At 39.6% G+C, this 17973-nt stretch overlaps 2 protein-coding genes across 7 annotated transcripts; both read left to right on the top strand.

Annotated features, from left to right (window-relative positions):
- The first annotated feature begins 4806 nt into the window (after positions 1 to 4806).
- LOC308125295 (ADP-ribosyl cyclase/cyclic ADP-ribose hydrolase 1-like) lies at positions 4807 to 9206 on the top strand. 6 transcript variants are annotated; one of them, XM_080488945.1, is made up of 11 exons: positions 4807 to 4996; positions 5127 to 5239; positions 5478 to 5598; positions 5718 to 5841; positions 6545 to 6671; positions 6770 to 6905; positions 7306 to 7388; positions 7515 to 7588; positions 7688 to 7780; positions 8470 to 8556; positions 8870 to 9205. In XM_080488945.1, exons 4-11 carry the CDS (start codon positions 5726 to 5728, stop codon positions 8949 to 8951), a joined length of 798 nt encoding a protein of 265 aa, XP_080345071.1. In that variant the 5' UTR covers positions 4807 to 4996; positions 5127 to 5239; positions 5478 to 5598; positions 5718 to 5725; the 3' UTR covers positions 8952 to 9205. The 6 variants fall into 6 exon arrangements, with proteins under 6 accessions (XP_080345071.1, XP_080345070.1, XP_080345067.1 ...); XM_080488941.1 differs by having other exon boundaries at positions 4867 to 4996; positions 5478 to 5594; XM_080488942.1 differs by having other exon boundaries at positions 4900 to 4996; positions 5121 to 5239; positions 5478 to 5594.
- Positions 9207 to 10986: 1780 nt separating this feature from the next.
- LOC308125608 (ADP-ribosyl cyclase/cyclic ADP-ribose hydrolase 1-like) lies at positions 10987 to 17521 on the top strand. The gene is made up of 8 exons (XM_080489490.1): positions 10987 to 11338; positions 12890 to 13016; positions 13107 to 13242; positions 15007 to 15089; positions 16206 to 16279; positions 16662 to 16748; positions 16931 to 17014; positions 17107 to 17521. Exons 1-8 carry the CDS (start codon positions 11154 to 11156, stop codon positions 17162 to 17164), a joined length of 834 nt encoding a protein of 277 aa, XP_080345616.1. The 5' UTR covers positions 10987 to 11153; the 3' UTR covers positions 17165 to 17521.
- The last annotated feature ends 452 nt before the right edge of the window (positions 17522 to 17973 follow it).

The following is a 17973-nucleotide window of genomic DNA, read 5'->3' as shown; positions in this document are numbered from 1 at the left end:
TGAATACAAAAACCTCTTGTGATCAACTGACAGCTGGAAGAAGAAATTGGTGACAGTATTTTCAGAAGCTTCTCATCTAAAATGGTATTTCACAGCACACATGCATGGATCAGTACCACAGACTGAGCCGTGGACTCAGAGCGCTTCGTTCAACATTGAGAGCAATGTAGACGATACTGAGGCAGCTCCCATAATAATCCTTATTTGATTGATTGATTGATTTGTAACCCACTGCCATTAGTCGCCTTAATATGATAACGGATATCTTCTGTTTTTAAAACGTTGTGTAAACACAAAACTTTCTGAAACATTGTGTAAACGGAGCTCTCATCTTGCTTGTTACAATAAAATGCCCGTAAAACAATGATGGTGCTATGTATTGTAGTTTCATCATTTTATAGAGGCAATTTTCTGTTTGCAATTGATTTTGATGTCTCATCTTCAAAATCCCACAAATCATTTATTTCATTCTTCTTTATTTGGAAACTCTGTAGAGTAGACTTTTCTTCAAAACAAGTCAGATTTATTTCTTCCAATTTCCTGTTGGAGTTAGGAGAGGGGTAAAACAAGATGTTTGAGATTGCATGAAACTGATACACAAGAGACTCACAAGGCAGAAATCTTCACTGCTAAACATAATCTCAACTGGAAAATTTTGAGATTACATATGTGAAAAGTCCTAATTACTGGTTTTTTCTTACTTTTGTCTTCAGTACTTTTGGGAGAATTGAGGTAAAGCGGTTCAACGTCACCAGAGTAAAAATCCTGAATGTTGTTCTGGTCACACAGGACAATAAAGTGTAAGAATCTCTTTATACACACACACACACACACACACACACACACACACACACACACACACACACACACACACACACACACACACACACACACACACACACACACTAATTGTCAAAGTATTTCCCTTTATATTGGATAAGCTAGCAACTGCCTTGTTTTTTTTTTGCATCTCAATTCTTCAGGACAAACTGTGCAAATGCCTCTTTGAAGGACCTCCAGATGGAACTAGACATGGGAATTAAATATAACTGCAAAGAAGCACCTCAGTAAGTACAACTTGTGGAGACTGTTGATAATTACATGGACGCTTGTGTCCTGTGACGGTAGATCATCTTCTCGTTTCTTTTCTTTTCTACAGATCTCAGATCAATGCATGCAGCTCCGATCCAGCTGCTCCCTGTGGATCCTGCTGGTGACAGTATCCAGTTTCAATCTCAGTCAAAACGGCGAGAAATGGTCATGCGTACACATATTACTCTTTATTTTCTGTCTTTGTCAATGAAAATCAGATATTCTTGTCCCAGTGATCCACCCTAAATTTGTAAGGAATGCGTCTTTTATTCTGTTGATTTATTTACTTATTTTTTGTGAATGTGTGTCAGGAAGATTCCTTGTGAAACATCAGGAGGAGACAAAGTTCAGAGAAATCAGACTGAGAGCAATTGAAAAGACTAAAAAGGCTTTAATAGTGAAATACTTGTCAGACAAGGGAACAATTCACAAACACAGTCGCTTGGAGCTGTGCTGTAGTTGCCCAAAGATCTTTCTGCAAGCAAGCCAGAAAACACAATCAATCCGGGTGCAGACACAGGACAGGTGCAAAGGGAACCTCTGGTTATGCAAAGATAAGACAATCGTAAAAATCCCGAGCAGAACCTGGAAATCTAATAGGTAAATATGAAAATCTGTGAGCTCAAAAATCCTGTCAGGGTTTTGTAGCCATAACAGCCATTTCTCTTTTAGAGATTGACAGAACACAAAACAGAACCACTCATTCATTTACAGAATCATTCATTTAGGAGTGGCAGGCCGCCATTCTTAAATCCTGGCCACCGCTCCTTTAAATTTATGTTTTATTTTTTAATTGACGCACATACACCATTGCCACAAGTCCTCGCCTTCACAGCAGTATTTTGGTTGCTAAAGCCAGATTAAGTAGCGGCGGGTACATTTCAGCGTGAAGTGAAAATGAGGCCCCGTTTACGCGACGTTTCATGGGTTATATATGGAAAATATATAGGTGTTATATTTTGTCTGTGATTCATTCTTAATGTCTGAGACTGTGGGATGGTTTCTTCAACTTCAAAAAGATAGCTTTAAGGCTTGACTAACATAAATGTAACCACACAAGCATAATCTTCGTATAAAGCATGATATCAACACTGTCATAACACTCTTAAAAGATTTCAGCTCCTCTGCTCCCAGCTTATGCTTATTCCATATTATCTTGCTCAGACACAATAATAAGAAAAAAGAAAAAACAGAATGACATATACGCCCATCATGCTACCAAATAGCTGTGATTCCTCACTCGATGGACTCCTCAAGACTTCCTGAGACTCCTGGTAGAAGCAGCAGATCATTTTAAGAAGCATTACAGGTGCCTGGATGGATCAGACCATTTTGAAATCAATCATTTGACACGCAGACACCCAGTGCAGCGATTTAAGCGCCGGTGTAATGTGCTCAACCGTGTTTACAACACACCATTACACTAATCCACCATGCTGAAAATGAAGTCACAAACAAGTTTCTCTGCATCTTTTTCAGTCCGAATTCTTCAATTCTTGCAATATTATTCAGATGATAGTCAGCTGATTGGTATTGTCTTAAGGTGGTGGTCGAATTTCAAGTCTGAGACCATATTTACACCCAAATTCCTGGGTTGGTTTGAAGTCTGGTGTGACATGGAGTCAAGATGGCTACTGACCTTTAACCTTTCCTCATTGCAACAAAACATTCATTGACGCAAAGGTTTGACAACAAAAAACTTACATTAAATCCAATTAACAGAATGTAATTAACACAGGCTGGCAGTCAATTGACGATGAAAAAAAAAATCAAAACATCAACAATGCGGTCAAAAAGAGTGTGTAAATGTGATGTTTACACATCGAGTTGAGCTTCTTCTATTGTTATATAACGTATTATATTATATAACTATCCTGTCAAAACATGTTTCTACAGCCTGGCTTATATAATTCCCTCTCACAACAATCCGAAACAAACAATTGGGGTGAATTTAGTCCAATCAGTGCAATTCTCAGGATTTCCTGGGCGTAAGTTTATTTCACTTGGTTTGTGGTAACGAATAAGCGCTTCTTCTGTCTTGTTGGACTTGAGGGGGTTTGACAAAATTTGTGTTGCATGGTTTTAGAGCGTACTATCATTAGGGCTTGCTAAAAAAAAAAACGTTCAGTGGTTAACACTGCTGCTTCACACAAAATACGTTTATGTTGAAATCTAGGTCAGATCTCATCCACAATCTATTCAACCTTAAATGCCCTCTTCCCTCTAAACTCACAGTTATCATTTGATCCAAGCAGATGTCTGGAAACATGGAATCCACCAGCCTACAGTCTGGGATGGAGCCTTTTTGAAGACAGGCCATGTTAAAAAAAAAAACCCATCTTTTTGTGTCTGTACATTCTCTGATACATGTTCATATTAACATGTAAAGCTCAATTTTTATTGCTTGATGATATGTCATTTAGTGTGAACTGTTGATTAAAACAACCTACTCTTTCTAGCTCATCTGTGACTTTTTGATAACTGCACTACAATATATTTTGTCCTTTTTGGTGCAGCCACATGGTATTCTGCAGTTTAACGGCAATGAAGGAGTTTGAGGTCGTGCACATGTACCAACATCTACAATCACAAAGGTTTATTTTGGAAGGAAAAATTCAACGATTACTAAACTAGTCCCTTTCATTCTGTATCAAAGTGGGCCATTGGCTAACCGACACAGTCACAAATCCATTAGACACAGCGAAGAGCTATTTACAGCAGCTCATAACTTCCAAGAATCTATGGACAGCTACAAAGAATTCCACACATTTTTCACAGACTCATTTCCGGCATTAAGTAACCGCTTGCATGTTAACTATTCTCATGGACGAAAGGCAGCATTCTAAGATTTTATTCTACAGATGTACAACAAATGTTTTAGAAGTGTTCATGCTTCAGATATTCGTGAAGTAAATCTGAGGGCCGGTTGACGTCCCTGTGTACTCTAATAATTACCAATATGTAATCATTATAACGCTTTATTCAATGGAATTATACACAGCACCACCCTGTGATCATTTCTAATTATTAAGGTTTCTTGTGAGAAATCAATAGAGAAAAGGGAAAAAGCTTTTCTCCTGACCTTGATTCCTCTTATTGCTGCACCACAAAGATGGTGATCCACTGCTTTTGGGTTAAAGAGTTTGTGTGTTTTCCTCTTATCCAACTTTCAGTTTGATTAAAGATAAAACAAAACAACCAACCCTAACTTATGTTAGATAATAGATACAATCATACTACTACTACTATTTTCTTCACACTTACAAGGCAAAGGATAAAAACTGGGGGGGAAAACACCTGATTGAATAAAACGCAGGTATGGGACACTTTATCAACAAAACCCACTTTAACTTTACTTTTTCGATGATTTGTTTCATTTTCTGATCCATGCTTAGGATACCTTCCTTGACACTAATGTTGTAATCATTATTTTGCCTTTCACCATTGATTCTCAATAATTTGCATGCCATGTATAATCCATCTTCTCTAAGGATTTACTCATAGTGGACAACAAATGTGCGTAAAGTGTTTCCTCGAATCAAACACTGCAATGAAATAATGTGGTGTAAGTATCCCATGAAACCTCATTTCTTCATGAGGATCCTTTTATGAAGAACTTGCTTTTATACTACTGTGGGCTCAATTTCAAAGCGCGTCTGAGTTCAAGACACAATCCTTCTTGTTAATAAAAACGGCATCAGACCTGTCTCCTGTGTCCAATGGCGCTGTGTCTTTGAGAACAGCACTCATTTTGTTTCAGAGGATTCCTGACGCCATCATAATGCGAGTCATGTGGATTGACTCACCAGAAGAGGAAAAACATCTCTTATGCCATTCAGGAACATCTCTCGCCTCGTAAGGACCGATGAAGTTCGCCCTCTGGAGCGTGTAGCCTGCGAGGAAGGTACGGCAGGCTGCTAATTCCCAGATTTGACCTCGCCAGGTCTTCACCATCTTCTCCATGATGCCGTTTGATGCATATTAACCATCTGCACTCAGTGTCAAATCAAATGTTACATTTTCTCGAGCTCCAGGACATCCTGATCGGTTGCGTGTGCTGTTCCACTTCCACCTGCAGTCGGTGATCATTGCTGGTGTTGGACGGCGTATACCCTTCAAGCGCAAGAACACCCACTGTTGTACCAAGGTAAGCAATCCTGATTGTTTGTTACAACATCCCGACTGCTGTGTGAGTGTTTGTAAAGCTGCCAGGTTTGACAGCTTCTGACAGAAAAAGTGGGAACAGGATTCTAGACATGCCAGCAGATAATTAGATTTCAGTCAATCACAGACGTCTCGTGATTTCATGGGGAAAGAACCAGCTGGCCGGCAGCCACGAGTATGTTTTTGTTTTTTTGTTCCCCTCCCCTCTTTGGTTCGTATAGCGTGAAGCATGTTCAAGCTTGCGTCTCCCTTGACCTGCCACGAGGCCGTTCAGAGGCTCACTGCCATCGCATCCCGTAAACCTTCTGTGTCCTTTGTGGCGGTCGGCGTGACAGCATGTAAGTAAGTCCTCTCAGCGTTCCCACGTTATCGTCTGTTAGTTTTCACTTTGACGAGCCCCTCCCTACTATGAAAGAGAATCCTTCTTTTATTTGATTTTTATCTTTGTTTCCATGTCAAAGGGTTTATTATGCTGCAGCTCTGCCTGTGTCAAATGAGAGGACAACATGGGACAACCCCTCATATTAAGCACATTGTAATGGGAAGGTGTTACTCGTACATAACACTGGTCAACCCCAGCTTGAGGTAACGTAATGTGCAGATATTTGTCACGATGCCACAACAAATCCACTCTTAACTTTGCTTTCATTTGCATATTGCATGACTTGACACAAGAACACAGCTCTGATTACACTCATAACTTGAATGACTTGAGTTTCTCCCTGAGATCGAGACAAAAACTACCTGGGCCAGACATTAGCAGGCTTGTAGTGAAGCCCACATGAAAGGCGGTTTTGGAGGGTGAATGAGTGACGCTGACCTTTTTATATTGCTTGGATTATGGAGAAAAACACAAGAAACAAAAGGTTTTGGGGGAATTGAGATCTTGTACTGGTGAGCTTTGCATGACATCCATTATGAGTGTAATAAAACAGTTTACAAAGAAGAATCTATGTTAAAGCTTTTCATATAGGAGGACTTTCAAAAGCCTGAAGCTTTCATGTAATATCCACTTATGTGATAATGAAATAGTGATACAATTATAGTCAGGGACCACCTGTAGGCCATGAAACATTGAGGTGAATGGTAATGGGTCATGACTAATTCAGATTCCCAGAATACACTGTGACAACTTTCAATGTTTTTTATTGTCTAAGGTCAGATCAACGATCAACTTGCTTTGCAATTATGTCTTTAGGTCAAGTTTCATCTTAAAAACTTCAGTAAAAGACTAAATAATGAGTTAATGCACCTCTGAAAAACAACTGCTTTTGCTTTTAACACGTAGCTGTGACTGTGAGGAGATCTGGAGACGGTTTGAGGAGGCGGTTGTCCATCCCGCCACTTGTAATGTGTCAGTCCAAGATTATCACCCCATGTTCGATCTGATGCCACAAATCTGGCCCTGTAATAAAGTGAGGAGCTTCAAATTTTTACTTTCGACATACCAGCCGCTTTATTCATGCTTCACGGACACCCACACGTTTATGTCATTCCTGTTTCCTGTGATTAGTTCCTGTTCTGGAGTAAAACCCGGCCAATGATGCACAGCTATGCAGCTGTTCTTGGACATTTCTGGACTCTGGAGGACACACTGCCTGGATACGTGTTCAATGATCTCGTCTGGTGCAGACTGGACAAAGAGTCTGGTAACAACGCCGAGACGATGGACCAGATTAAAATGAAGATTTCCAAACGCAAACACGTGCAAGAAAAGAGTTTATTGCAGACTTGCATTGATTTAATACTTGTGAGCAGCTTCATCGAAGTGCAGTTATAATACATTGACAACATAGGCTATCCTTTATTATTTGAAATTTTGTCAAAACAAAAAAGAGAACAAATAGAAAAAGTAAAAAGTAATCTGGATTGTTCCTGGTTTGTTTCTCTAGTCTAACCTAACATTAGCTTTCTTTTTTTTTTTTACATTTAATAGCCGATCAGGAATTTGCAGCTGTGCTTCCCGATGTTTGCTTGAACGCATCACGAGGAGTTGTTGCTTTGATAAATGTTGATTCATGCTCCCATTTACATTTGTGCATTTTACAGGTTTCGATCACAGCTCGTGTCCGGAGTGGTCAGCATGTAAAAACCATCCAGTTTATTCCCTTTGGAGGAAAGCCTCACAAAATGTCAGTATATCGTACGCACTGCTGAAAACTCACCAGATTGCAGTGTTTGTCAGTTCTCCGCACCCCGCCATTACACACCCGAGTAGAATATTACTCTCATGTGATTTCCTTTATTCAATTGTTCAGTTTGCGGAGATGGCATGTGGGAACATCACAGTCTTGCTGAATGGATCCGTTGTCAATGCCTTTAACAGGAAAAGGTAAAAAAAACCCATCACAAATAACATAAAAAATGTATGTTTTGGTAGATTATAAAATTGCATAAAAATTCTGTGCATTTGCTCATTATTATATCACAGCATGTTTGGAAGTGTGGAACTGGACAGTCTCAGTCCTAAACGTGTGGATCATGTCAACATTAAGGTGGTGACCAACCTGGAAGGGCCCTATATGTGAGTGGAACAACTGAAAAAGAAAAACATGTTCACTTTCAAAATAACTCTACTGTCTTTGAACTGGTGTTATCTTCATGGTTTTATTGACTCAATATAACTCAATGGCAGTAATAAATCAGTTTAGTGAATGTTTTCATTTGTCAACGTTTTCAATTTGGTTTTTTTTCTTTTTATATCTTCTTTTGTTTTTTTAAGTTAGTAATCAGTGTTTATGAGACAATCTGACATTTTCCTATGGGAAAAGCTGGTGGCTTTTTAGTTTACAAACTTCACGGCCCACATTTATTGCACTTCCACATCAATGCGAATGTTGATTTCATTTGCAGCCTTTTTTTGTTAAGTTTTTAATGAACAAAATGACATGCTGTACCTTTGAAAGTGTATGTAGCCACCAGAATAAAAGTACATTTAGGCATTTCATTTGTGAGTAACACCTTTAAATTGACCAAAATCTATTCAGGATTTGGTAACTGCACACTTTATGGCTTATTTGACATTTTCAAAACATGCAATGCCTGGGAATAGTTTGCAATCATTTTTGTCGTGTTATCCTCAAAAGCTTCATGTAAGAATACAAGTGCATATATAAGAAACATAGCAGGTCTATTAAATGGGATTAATCTCACTCCAAAAATAAAAAAAGCACTGTCACCATTTTGTCTTGTTTTTTTTTTTCCCTGCTGCAGAGAATCGTGTAATAAAGGATCGATTGTAAACCTGATCCAAATCCTCCAGTTCAGAGGTTTCCGCTGGACCTGCACAGACACAGACCAGTAAGCGACGCCCCAAAGCCCAACGAAACTGCACAGATACAAACCAGTCACCCTTCAACTGCCAGCTGCAACACTGAAGGTGTCCACTAAAACAAACAGGCATCTTTTATCACAACAGCATCGCACATTGTGACTGAAAGGAAAACTGCATTCCATTTATCATGCACGCTGCACAAAGATCCTCATTCAAGATCTTCTGGAGGCAAACATAAAATACATCAGCGTAATCACACACAAGCTTTATTTTATATTAATGGATGTCATTGGTGGATTCAAAACAGGCTGAATAAACAGATGTCATATTTGTTCACAGGACCCTGATGAGTCTTCAGTGCATCCAGCACCCGAAGCGCTCATCAACCCAGACATGTGCAAAAAGCCTCACATCTAACTGAGTCCCAAACAAGGATCGCATTGTGTCACACTCGCATTTATGATTAGTGACTGTGAAATCAGGTTCGTTTCATTTTGCAAATGAAGGACGGCAAAAGTGTGGGTCTTGTCTGCTCAACCCAAGCAGTGTAAAAAATGTATAAAAAATGTAGATACCTATTTTTTTCCCCCACCATTCTCTGTTTTCCTTTCAGCTTGACTGCGCAAACTTAATATGAAATGCATTTAATAAAACACGAAAATTTAAAAAACCATCTAATATTGTGAGTTTTTGTTTTTTTTACTACAAGCTGTCCCATTTCCAAGCAGTGGTGATTAAAGAAAGACTGTACATTAACTCCATGAGTTGGAGCAACTCGGGTCTAAAAGGGGCATCGGGGGAGTTTAAAGTCTGAAGAAACTCTTTGCCTTATGGTGTACATGAGACCTAAACTCACAGAGGAAGAACTGCGGACCATTTAACATCTTTAATAATCTCTACAAGTCAATAGCTGCAATAAATTGAAATAATATTTCTAAGTTTTACACTATTTGCAAAGTTTCAATACAAAAGCATGTTTTTCCGTCTCCTTTTTTGCGTCGCATTTCTGTTTCAGCATGAATGTGGTTCACGAGGCTCTGACACACCCACACAGATCCCCTTTCTCGTTGTCGGGCAGTGATGAAATCCTGTCCATGTCATTAGTTTACAGTAAGAACTTTGAGCCACAATAAAAACCTATGAACCCAGTTACCACCTTCATCACCGGCGTATTCATAGTACAGCATGACCAGAGCAGGAGACACCCAAGAAGTTACGCGTTGTTGGATCATTAAAGATAATGAATCAAACCGGTTTGCTGAATGGGTGACCTTTAGCGTTGACTCGCTCGTTTGCTTTCAGATACCTGTTGCGTTTCTCAACATGTTTGCTGATGATGATTACACTGTGCAACCTTCAAAATATTGCCTGCAACCATTTTTTCGGCTTCTGAGCAGCAGTCATTAACAACTCCAACTTTAAATTTGCACCGTAAAATCCACAAGCGTGTTTTGAAAAAAGGAGTAAAGCAGGTTTAAGCATGCACAGAGGAAAGATGTGGCTTTCTAAATGATTTCTACAACTCAAGTGATTACCCAATTATCTTGAGTAAATTGAAAAACATGTTCAGGATGCTTATCGGGATCAGAAATACCCAATGAGTTGTTACAGAAAAGTAAAATGTATTGCTCTTAAATGTTTGGTGCATCATTACCAGTTGGGAAGGCCCATTTCCCAGTTTACAGGGTTCACGTGACACTAACAAGCACCAGACTCTATTAGAGTCTAGAAAACAGACAAACAAACCCGTGTTCACATACCACAACTCATGCTCTACAAATGTTACTTTATGTCTGCTGCTAACACATCGACCAGTTGGTATAACTCTGACTTCACAGTTACAACCTACGTTTGTTTTAGTGAAGTAGCAAGAAGGTCATCAGACATAAAGAAGACGAATATACCGTGTGCAGAGCAACTATCTTTTCCAACGGGAAGTCAGGCCGGAGAACTTTCTGATTCCTCCCATTTTTACGGCCCCCAGTTGGACCACCCAATCCCACGGGTGTGAGCAGGGATGTCAGAGCAATGGAACTTGTATTAAAACCGGTTCAAGAGATGATGTCGCAAAAGTGCGCGAGTTAAAATGTACATGCTGATGACCTCAGGTATTCTGATTACATCAAGATTTCAGCGGAAATAATGGGCTGTTTTTCACTGCAACAGGGACTTTCTGTGTGAAGTTTGCATGTTTTTCCAGTGTGTGTGTGTGTGTGTGCCTCTTGATACCTTTTTTAGGATTTGTGATAAGATATCTAAATGAATGTTGACATTTTCATGATGTAGGCTATTTGTTCTTGTTTGCACAAGCACGAAGGTAAACACTGACAACACAGCAGGGTATCTTTGCGGTGGTGCGTTTTGATAAATAACTTTTTTAAACTTTTCCTCTCGGCCAGATACTGTGAGGCCACTCAGTGTTTTCCTCGCCAACACCTGATATAGTCGCGCGCACCGCGCATGTGGCCACGGGCCAAGCTGCTGCGAGCGCGCGGCCGCTCGGCGCCCCGTCCATAAATAGACGACAGAGCGCGAGCTCGGCAGAAGTGACAACAAACAAGGTCTGAGGGACCAAAAAAAAAAAAAAAAAAACTCCATAAACTTACTTTTCTCAGCACTTGTAATGGAGCGGGGAGTGTCCAGTATGCCGGGGAAGCAACGGAGGAGACGCTGCGTGGTTCTGGTCGTGGTTGCGGTTCTTTTGCTCATAGTTATTATCGCTGTGGCGATCGGTGTTTCGCTCCAACAGACACCTGAACAAGAACAATTTAAAGACACATTCATCACCAGGTGTGAGCGATTCAAAGAGTAAGTAAAGATTTTTTTTTTTTAATAAAAACATTTTTTAATTAAATTGTATTTATTTATTTTATTTGTGTTATTTGATCTATTATCTAATATCAGTTAGGGTTGGTTGCTTAAAAAAAAAAAAAAGGTTTTAACTTAAAGTAGGATAACAGAATAACGTACACAAACTGTTTAACCCCATCGCAGTGGCTCACCCTCTTTGTGGTGAAGCAGCAGGAGGAATCAAGGTCAAAGGGAAAAGCCTTTTTCCTTTTCTCAATTAATTTCTTAAAAGAAATACAAATAAATCACCAGAGGGTGGAACTTTGTAGAATTCCATTAAACCTGTATAGGGTATTTATCCGTCATTCCATCCGAAAGGTACACCTTGGACCGGCCAAACACAACAAGTCACATTCACACCTTAAGGTCTAATTTGGGGTCACCAGTTTACCTCACACACTTGCTTTTGGGCTGAGGGAAGCAGGGAACGGATGCATGTACAGAGAGAGAACACGCAAACGCCACACAGAATGGCCCGGCAGATAAAACCAGTTAAAATCAATCAAATTGACCAAAGTCTTTCACCATCTACATACATAATTCTCTCATTGGATTTCTGTCAAAGTTCATTCATACACTTTGGAGTACAACTGCTCCATCACAAAATGTATTATTTTCTCTTGTAATGACTTTGTAGAAGCTTAAGTGGGTGTTGCTTCAACTTCACAATTACTTGGGTGGAAGAAACAGGAACAAATGTTAAAGTTGACATCTCCCAGAGTAAATCTTTCTCACCAAGACATAAACTTTGTAGAACATCACATCTTGATTAGGATTTATTTGCATATTATATTTTTTGATATTTGTACTAGTAAAATGGTCTCCAGGGAGTTCAAGTGTAACAGACTAAAGTCATAAAGATAGTACAGCATGACGTTATTATCACTGACTGAACAGGAGTTCATCTTCAGGTTTTGCACATTAATGATTGATTGACTGCTACATGCACTCTCCTCTGGCTGCCCGCTTGGTATTTATCTGCTGTCGACTCTATGTCATGATACTGTCATTTCTCCCATATCTGATTACCTTTTTCCTTGATTCATCAATATTGCCGGGGTGTGTGTGAGCAGAACTCTGTGTGATAATTTAGTAGCAGAAATGCAAATATAGCAGGTGCACATTCATTTTCCAACCGATTTCACTGCAGTTATTTACTCATTTATTCCACTTTTATGATTCTTTCTACAGCTAGTTTATCTTCACACCACATTTTGCTCAACGCTCAACAGTCTTCACCATTATTAGGCTGTGAATACTATGCTGTGTGCTTTACAGCTCTGATGGGACTTGTACAGGCTAAAACATGGCATTTTACACTTTTTTTCTGACAAATAAACGTTGAAGTTGGTTCACAAATAGTAGATTGACTGCATTTCAGACATAATAAGTTCTCTGTAGTCAAATTTAAAACTTGTTGGTATTATTTATACCATCAACTTATCAGAGTTTAAGTATGCCTGTAGCAGAATGAGCCTGAACACTGAGCACTTTATTCTGCTCTTTCAGAGCCAACTGTCCAGAAATATGGAAAGTGTTTCAGCAAGCGTATGTAAACCAGGACCACTGTAAAGTTCCAGCGGAGGCCTACGACGCTCTGGTTGCTGCCGCCCCCTTCACCCCCCCATGCAACAGAGTAAATATCAATCACAACAGTATCTGCCTTTTAAAAGGAAGCATGATCTGTTTGTGTAACGTCGTGTTCTCGACTGTCTTTGTGGACTAGATGATGTTCTGGAGCAAAACAAAAGACGTGGTCCACGATTTTACAGAGAAGAAGGATTGTTTCGTCACGCTGGAGGACACCCTGCTGGGGGAGGTGCTGGATGGCCTCACCTGGTGTGGAAAGGAAGGCAGCGATGGTGAGACGCCAGAAGGATTTAGTCCAATTCAAACCATTCATTCAAAATGGAGCAATAGACTTTGTACTATTTGACATTTAAAAAAAAACACATTTTCAGCGCACAGTTGAACCCATGAACTTCCTTGGGCATGTTAACTACAATGACTGTTAAATGTCAAAGGTTTGTGCTGCTCCTGTCAAGTCAGGTCACGTTTTCTTTATTCCCATTATCATAGCAGCTTTCCAAACATGCAGTGTTTCTCAGCTTGAAGGTATTAGAAGAAAGTTTACTAAGGTAAACACATACCTGAAGAACCAGCCTGCAGATGTTATCTTGAGGAATTACGAGCTACCCGTCGAGGCTTTCCGCACACTTCATAGTGATATGATATGAGATTCCTGCATGTTGGGACAGGAAGAGAGGAAACCATGGTCCGCTTCTTACTATACAGTAAAGATCCTTGTGTTAATTTAACATCCATATTGTTGATTTTAACATCACAAATGTGTCTATATGTGTCCACACGAGCTGCTGTTAATGTAACATTTCCTAAAGTGTTCAAAGGTTGACACCCAGTTTTTGTTGACTAAACACCCGTCATTGTGAATGTCCAGTGCTGCTGCGTGTCACATTAACATTCCACTGGTGTTGGCGTTAAAATGCAATATTAAAAATAACACTAGCATGGGCTTATCGTGACAAGATATGGTGTTGGAAAAGTTAATAACTGGGACACTGACAGGTATTAATGCCAACCCCTAGTGGCACTTTGTAACTACGTTTAAAAAAGTGCTATACAAATAAAATGATTATTATTATTAGTGGTATTTGAACCTATGGCCTTTTCATTCTGAGTCAGGAGCTTTAACCACTCTGTATTCAGTTTGCATTACTTTATTACTGACAATAAAGACCTATTCTTTTCTATTCTATAATTCTGTCCACCCAGTGAAAAAAAAAAATGGCGCTGGCAAATCAGATTCTCATTTAGCAGCCGTGACGTGTGGACATGGCTTATTTTGACACTAGCTAATCAGATTATTTTATAGCTGTGTGGGGTTAAAGTAACACCAACACTGTTTATTTAACACCGACACCAAACTTTTAACACTGGCATGTTTGCCGTGTGCGATGCAGCTCTTCATTCAGTAGTATCAAACTTAAAATTATATGGAATTGAATCCAGTCAGAAGCAACAAGAGATTTATTTTTTTTGTTCTTCCCTGAGAAATCCTGACCAGCAATATCAAACCAACCAGGAATGACTTGATAACACTAATCTGAAGACTGACTGATAACTGTCTTGCCAAGATATTTACTCCAGAGGTTCAAACTCCAATGTTACTTTTACTGACCAGTAGTTACTTTATTTATGGTGGCTGAGGGTGGGAAAGGTACCAACTTATTACTGCCTTGCTTTTTACTTCCTGGAATAGCCTGGGCCATAAACTGGAATCATGTTTTTAAGTTTTCTAAACTGGTGGACAGGCGATCTGTCCTGTTTGTGCCCTGCCTTTGTCCTCAGTTGACTGGGACAGACATAGAATAGTTTAGATGACCTGTTGACATCAGTGTCCACTCTCTGTGCTAAGCTAAGCTAACTGACTGAGTCAAACACGTGCATCAAATTACTTTTTCTATTTAGTTTTTTTTAAGCGTTTTCGTTCACCTTTCTGTTTTTTCTTTTTTCTTTTTTTTCCCATCGGGCTATGTGTATTGTGACCTGCAGATATTGTGCACTTTTGATTTTCACAGAAACAAAACTGTGTTCTGTCGTTGTAGAGACCTTCACCAGCGGCTGCCCAGGATGGAGTGAATGTGTCGACAACCCCGTCCGCTCATTCTGGAACCGAATCTCAGCCGCTGTGAGTAGGAAACAAGAGTTTACCGACACTTGTAGGAAAACTTCAGTGCGTTATAGAGTCACGCAGTGGTTGTCGCAACACACGTGCGACAGGAAGGAGAAAGGAAAAAGGTCACGCTGCCCGGTTCTCCCATCAATGAGGCTTTGTGTCCGTCTCCTTGGAGTCACCGTGTGCAGCTCCTTCCTGAGAGCGCGGCGGCCCACACATTCAGAGGAACGCTGCTTTGTTTCACTTTGCACTTGGCCGGGTTTTATCCTGTTAGATAACATCTTACCCATACATGACGGAGCCAACATCGAACGCCGAACATAACACAGTGCTATGTTTGCCACAGATCGTACACAGAAAGGCAAAAGACACACAATCACCCACATGCCCTGCAGCCAGTGTAAACACACTAACAACCCTCCCGCTAGGAAGACTTTTGATTGTATTTATACACCGGAGAAAAACCTCAAAGACACAGGGAAAGCATACAAATTCCAGTGTGGCCTTCTGGCGGTGAGGTGACGGTGCTACCCACTTAAAGTCATACAAATAAGTAAAGCTGAATAATAAAGTGGCCTGCAGTCACACTATGATACCTGACTAGTAATAAAAAAAAAATGTTTAGGAGTATATGGCAGTAAAAATCAACATCGACAAGGACATGCTTTGCTTAGTGTATTAATTAATGTATTTGCCACTTCATGATCTAATCTTTGTAATCCCTCTCGGTGTGGGACAGTCTGACAAACAACATTCTTGTTTTTCAAGCTGCCAGGTTTGCTCAAGGGTTTTCTTCACGAGCAATGTCACCTCCTAAACGTCAGCACAACACACGATGGATAACAGGAGAATAACATCCAGATTAAAGACTGTTTGCTCAGGAAAACTAACTGATGTCGACGTTACACTGTAGAGACGAAACAGTGATTAAAAACAAAAAAAAGACCACGGAGCTATTTGACATGCACGATGACTTCCTGGTGCTCTTCACGCAAAACAAACAACCAAGTAATTACTCTAACTCTGTCAATACAAAAGCCCCTTGTCACAAACTCAAAGAAGAAATTACTGAGGGTATTTTCTGAAGCTTCTCGTCTAGCGTGCAACTTATTTTCCGCATGTTTGCAGTACGCAGATGTGGCCTGTGGCGAGGTCACAGCGATGCTGAACGGATCCATCCCCACGCCGTTTCATCCCGACAGGTGGGTCCGTGGACAGCGTTACTGAGGAGAGAAAAAGACAGATGTAATTTATTTCCCATGCGAATTGCTGTAATCAAATGTTTAAATTGGTAGATAGTCTAACAATATCAAAGTGGTATTTCACCGCACACCTGCATGTGTCAGTACCACAGACTGAGCCGTGGACTCCTTTTTCTGATTGATTGATTTACAGTATTTACCCACTGCCTTTGGTTCCCTGAATACCATTTAAAAAAAAAATAAACATTACAGAAGATTAATATTGACATCATTTTAAAAAGAAACCTTCACTGGTGAATATAAATCTGAAATGGAAATCTTAGTGATTACATGTGTGAAAAGTCCTAATTACTGTTTGTTTGTTTTTAACTTTTGTCTGCAGTATTTTTGGGAGTGTCGAGCTAAAGCGGTTCAACGCCACCAGAGTAAAAACCCTGAATGTTGTTCTGGTCACACAGGACAATAAAGTGTAAGAATCTCCTTATACACACACACACACACACACACACACACACACACACACACACACACACACACACACACACACACACACACACACACACACACACACACTAATTGTCAAAGTATTTCCCTTTATATTGGATAAGCTAACAACTGCCTTGTTTTTCTTTTTGCATCTCAATTCTTCAGGACAAACTGTACAAATGCCTCTTTGAAGGACCTCCAGATGGAACTAGACAAGGGAATTAAATATAACTGCAAAGAAGCACCTCAGTAAGTACAACTTGTGGAGACTGTTGATAATTACATGGACGCTTGTGTCCTGTGACGGTAGATCATCTTCTCGTCTCTTTTCTTTTCTACAGATCTCAGATCAATGCATGCAGCTCCGATCCAGCTGCTCCCTGTGGATCCTGCTGGTGACAGTATCCAGTTTCAATCTCAGTCAAAATGGCGAGAAATGGTCATGTGTACACATATTACTCTTTATTTTTATTTTTTTTGTCTTTGTCAATGAAATTTTAATACTTTTGTACCATTTAGTAAGAAATGCATCTTTTTTCTTTTCTTTTTATTTTGATGAACGTGCCTGATGCATTTCTACTACCAAGTAACTTTTAGATTTTGTACAGTGTGACGGAAGGGCTTTCAGTGTGTCCGAAAGAGTTGTGATGAATATTCTGTGAGGAAGAATAACGGTGGTGCTATCTTTTATTCAGGTGACAATCGCAGATGTACTTGTCAGAATTTGAAATATTTTTAAATAAAATGTGAACACAATGAGGTGGTAATATTGTCTTCTGGCGTCAGCGTTTCCACCACAATCCCCAACCCGTCGTCAGGTGCCTCTTTTATAGATTGCATACTCTTTTTCACGTAAATAATTGAGAACTCATTTGTATATTTAAACGTTAAAAATCACATAGTCACTTCAATGTTTGTTAGTTGATTAAAAAAAAAAAAAAAAAAGAAAATTCAAAGATACATTTGAAGGTATTTAAGTTTTAATTGAACTGGAGGAACTGAAAACCTTTTTTTTTTAAGGTGTGTATAGTCCAACCTGCCTCAGTTGAAAATTAGATTAGATTAGAGTCTGAGGGTGTGTGTGTGTGTGTGTGTGTGTGTGTGTGTGTAATCAGCCATTTTTGCTTCATATTTTGTCACCATACCGACAAATAGTGTGCCAATTTTTTTTTAAGTCTAGGAAGCCATAACTAACAATTCTAAACGCT

This window comes from Lipophrys pholis (assembly GCF_963383615.2).
Source record: "Lipophrys pholis genome assembly, chromosome: 20".
Classification (NCBI taxonomy): domain Eukaryota; kingdom Metazoa; phylum Chordata; class Actinopteri; order Blenniiformes; family Blenniidae; genus Lipophrys; species Lipophrys pholis.
The sequence above is the reverse complement of the archived record's forward strand: the minus strand, read 5'-3'. Positions and strand labels throughout refer to the sequence as shown.

What these genes read in the sequence shown, in the direction of transcription:
- LOC308125295 (XM_080488941.1), top strand. Translation starts at nt 5,486, where the DNA reads ATGTTCAAGCTTGCGTCTCCCTTGACCTGCCACGAGGCCGTTCAGAGG. An exon ending in CTGGTCAACCCCAGCTTGAG is followed by an intron (nt 5,842 to 6,544) that starts GTAACGTAATGT and finishes TTTAACACGTAG; the next exon opens with CTGTGACTGTGAGGAGATCT. An exon ending in GGAGGAAAGCCTCACAAAAT is followed by an intron (nt 7,389 to 7,514) that starts GTCAGTATATCG and finishes TCAATTGTTCAG; the next exon opens with TTTGCGGAGATGGCATGTGG.
- LOC308125608 (XM_080489490.1), top strand. Translation starts at nt 11,154, where the DNA reads ATGGAGCGGGGAGTGTCCAGTATGCCGGGGAAGCAACGGAGGAGACGC. An exon ending in TCACCCCCCCATGCAACAGA is followed by an intron (nt 13,017 to 13,106) that starts GTAAATATCAAT and finishes TTTGTGGACTAG; the next exon opens with ATGATGTTCTGGAGCAAAAC. An exon ending in ACGCCGTTTCATCCCGACAG is followed by an intron (nt 16,280 to 16,661) that starts GTGGGTCCGTGG and finishes TTTTGTCTGCAG; the next exon opens with TATTTTTGGGAGTGTCGAGC.